The 3972-nt window shown below is 45.0% G+C and overlaps 1 protein-coding gene across 1 annotated transcript; it reads right to left on the bottom strand.

Moving 5' to 3' along the window:
- Nucleotides 1–285: 285 nt before the first annotated feature.
- LOC133888974 (BAG family molecular chaperone regulator 1-like) lies at nt 286–3372 on the bottom strand. The gene is made up of 2 exons (XM_062329399.1): nt 2932–3372; nt 286–1115 (listed from the first exon to the last, which is right to left on the bottom strand). The coding sequence occupies exons 1-2, from the start codon at nt 3173–3175 to the stop codon at nt 871–873; spliced, it is 489 nt and encodes a 162-aa protein (XP_062185383.1). The 5' UTR covers nt 3176–3372; the 3' UTR covers nt 286–870.
- Nucleotides 3373–3972: the final 600 nt, after the last annotated feature.

Below are 3972 nucleotides of genomic sequence, written 5' to 3'. Positions count from 1 at the left end.
AGCAAGCTCATTCTATCAGGCACTGATAATATTCTTGCACCCGTGGAACTTTCCCTACTTCAAAACCCTCTTCTTGTTGCACACTAGTAATCATGTCGGCTAATTCTTCTAGCGCAGACAAACTGACACATCAATTCCAGAGCAAGATCTTTCCGACCCAAGAATACCTTCCTGAAAATGGACCACAAAAGCGTAGTTTCACGACATGATAGTACATCCATTCGATGTTACCACCCATTTCATGCCACAGGCGCCATCCAAATTCGCATTTTGCCAACGAAATTTTTCATGCATGATAATTGACAACAACACTCGGCACTCACAGGTGCAACTGGCTACACATGACACAACCACACAACTAACAACTAGTAGCAGTACTCTAGCTCTCAGATCAAGGGGCACTTTGCCCTCGCATGGAGTGGTACTTAGTACACTGATTAACAGCATTGGATCACCAATCATGATGATCAGATTACCTCATACCTTGCCTGATCAGGCTGTCAATATTGGAGAAATCTTCGGTGCAAATAAATCATTCAGTGCAAATGTGCAAACATTGATTTACATCCGTCCGATCCCGATCTGAATCCCGCTCTTCGTCCCACATCCCACAGATATCATTTTGCAATAAACCCATGTGTGACCTCTAATCAATGTAGATTAGGTGGGATGATAGGAGAAATAGCTACATTCATATTAGGATTGAATGGACGAGAATCAATATTTGCACATTTACACTAAATGGTTTGTTTCCACGAAGATTTCCCTGCCAACATAAGGCTAGCTTTTAGAAAGCTTTTGGGACCAAACCAATTGATGGCGTGATTGATTTACTCTAAACGGTTAGCTTGACGGTGGGCAAGGGCCGGTCTACACCTCGATTATCAAAGGCTGGTACGGGCTCTGCTGCACGATGGCCTGGGCCGCCAGCGTGAGCGCGGCCCGGAGCTTCATGTCCTTGAGGGCAGGGTCCTCGAGGAGCAGCACCTTGCCCTTGTCCCTCACCCCAACCATGTGGAGGTGGTCACTGTCCTCCCTCTCCTTGCCCCTGAACAGCAGCCTTTGCTCCCGAGGAGCCAGTCCCGTCACCATGGATAGCACCGCCTTCAGCTCTCCTGCAATCATTTTTGTTTGCACGGGTACAGTTGGCAGCATTGACAAAATAGATAATATTTGGAACCTATATTGCAAAAATAATAATATGTTGTCATATTTATAAATATAACACGTGTATTCGACATCTTATTCACTAAAAACGGGGTTTTGATACATCGTATACTGAAAAAAAAATGTTTTCGGCATATAAGATATCGAATACGGTACTGTGTATCTTATTCGACACATAAAATATTAAAAACTAGCTGTATTCGATATATAAGTGTCAAATACGATACACAATACAGTATCATATTCTTCAGTACAACGTCCGACGCTAGAACCCGGGGCATACTGTTGGGTGCAAACGAACAAAGCTGATGTGCCTTGCTACCACACGGCACGCCAGTGACATATAAACATCAATACATCATGCTTTACCTATCACATTCCCCATACACAACACATGAGCTTGTATCCGTCACAAGTTACGAACGTATCGAACACATGGAGCTATCACAACAGAGTTCTTGCACACGAACCGGCGACCGATGAAATGAGACTTAGAGAGCTATTCAGCTTAGGCACCCTCATGTATCGAATATAGTCGATTTTCGATAACTTATACGTCGAATATAGTACATAGTGTTGTATTTGGCATATAAGTACCGAAAATACTTAGGTTTCTCTTTTTCGGTATACGATGTACCAAAAATTTATTTTCGATTAATAATATGCCAAATATATATGTTATATTTGCAAATATGTTAATATATTATCTATTTTTATAATATAGATTTCGTATGTGGTCTATTTTATCAATACTGCCGAGATCTCGATCCAAATTGTATCACGTCTGGTTTATTTCTCTGTAACGACAAACAAATTGTTTCTTTAGGAACAGAAAGATTACTAACAGACACATTGTTAGTGTCAAAATCCAGGAAGGTTCCACCCAGGCTCCTTGTCTGAATCATCATGTGCTGGCAGTGCAGGGTAGCTAGGCAAACGCATTGTTGATCATTGTGCAGGCATGGGCATGTCATTGTCTGCATTTTCTAGTGCAAGAACAACCCGGTCACCTAGTTCCATACTTGTGGAGTTGTTGGGAAGGGGAAGGTGACACAGCCCTGCCCTGGCTCTTGTCAGACAGTCATTTTATTACTGATGAAGTAGGTGACCTTGCCAGTGGGCAACTGGACATACATCTCTCGTATCTCTCTGATAAGAGTACGACTGAGGAGTGCACAAAGGTCAATGGGGGGAAATGTCGACGGAATGCGTGGATCTGGCTGTGTAAACAGGACCAGAGGACAGAGGTGTGTCAAAATGCATTTTGGCCTGTTTAGGTCTTGTCAAAGCTTGTGATTTGTTTCAGTGTTCAGTATCCATCAGGGGCCAAACTGCAACTGAACAATGGAGGCGTAGGTTTTCCGAGCGAACCCGACATACACAACACTGCGTGAACTAGTATCTCTACTGCAAACCTGGAACTTTAACCGAGCCATCTTGATGAACACAAGCTTTGCAACAACTGAAGAGACTCAAACTGAATTATGTAAAGGAGAGCCAGACGCCGGTGTGCATGCCACTTTTCAGTCCTAAAGCCTTTGCCACTATAAAAGGCGTGCTTACGGCTTACTAGTAGAGAAGCCCCAAAAGGAATTTTGACTCATGGCCAAATCAACTTTCCAAGAACACATTCCAATCACGCGCGAGCACACGTTCCCAGAATTAAAGATACAAAAGCAGGAACTCAAATCTAAAACATTGTTAGCTCCAGTCATCGACTTTTGTTAGCCTTGCAAAGATGAAAAGCATGTACATACTACTCACCAAAAGTGCAGGTAGCCCCAATGGAGATGTCATGCCAGGAGAAGCCGGTGGCCACCCTGACGGTGATCACCTCCACGTCCCCCCTCCCCTCCCTCTTCTGCACCAGCATCCCTCCCGGCCTCACCTCCCACTCTATCTCCCCTCGACCGACGCCGACACCGGCACCGCCCTCGCTGCTGCTGCCGGTGCTGCCCTTGGAGGAGCTCCTCCTGAACAGCTTCTTGGAGTACCGCAGCTTGATCATTGTCGCAACTCACGAATCACAATGACGCGCGCTCAGCTCTTGCGACAATGGAGGGCGGCAGTGAGCACTAGTGGTGGCCCGGTGCGGTGTTGAACCGGTGGTGGTGTGGCCATACGAGCAGAGCTTGCTGCGTGTATATATAGGAGGCGAGAGGGAGGGCCAAGGCAATAAGGCGCGTGTCATGGAGAGGACAAGCTTTAGAAGCGTGCGTTTGTTTTAACTTGAAAGAAAGGGCGCCAAATACGGGGGACACTGGGACAGGCGATCTTCGCAAAGGCCAAAGCAGCTAGCTTGGAAAGGAGAAACAACTTCCCTCCAATCTGCAAGAGCTGTGGCCGCCGGGAGCTTCCATGAAGCAACGCTGCTGACAGGTGGGGCCAGCTCGCGTTCCGTGCTCCGGCTCGAATAGTCACTGACAGAGAGAGGCTCCACTGAACTTTGCTCACCAGAGATCTTTTGACCACTGTTGTACTGTTCGCACAGCCCTTTTTTATTTTTACCGCACTGGCTACTAAAACCTAGGGAATGAGTTTGCCATGCATTTGGTTTGGGGCCGGAGGATGAAAAACTTTGAATGGTTATCGGTGTTAATTGTATTCTTACTCATCACAGATTAAATCTCATGTTTACTTTTTATATGTCTTATTAAGATAAAAAAAAATTAAGTAGTAGACGTATAATGAGATGTCTGTGACAGTTTCATCAATCTTTAAGATCCGTATCTCCAATCTTCAGTAGATATGATGTGAATATGTACGTATGACGATGTAAATGTGTGCATATATTTACGAGTTGTA

Source organism: Phragmites australis, chromosome 13 (assembly GCF_958298935.1).
Source record: "Phragmites australis chromosome 13, lpPhrAust1.1, whole genome shotgun sequence".
NCBI classification, from domain to species: domain Eukaryota; kingdom Viridiplantae; phylum Streptophyta; class Magnoliopsida; order Poales; family Poaceae; genus Phragmites; species Phragmites australis.
The sequence above is the reverse complement of the archived record's forward strand: the minus strand, read 5'-3'. Positions and strand labels throughout refer to the sequence as shown.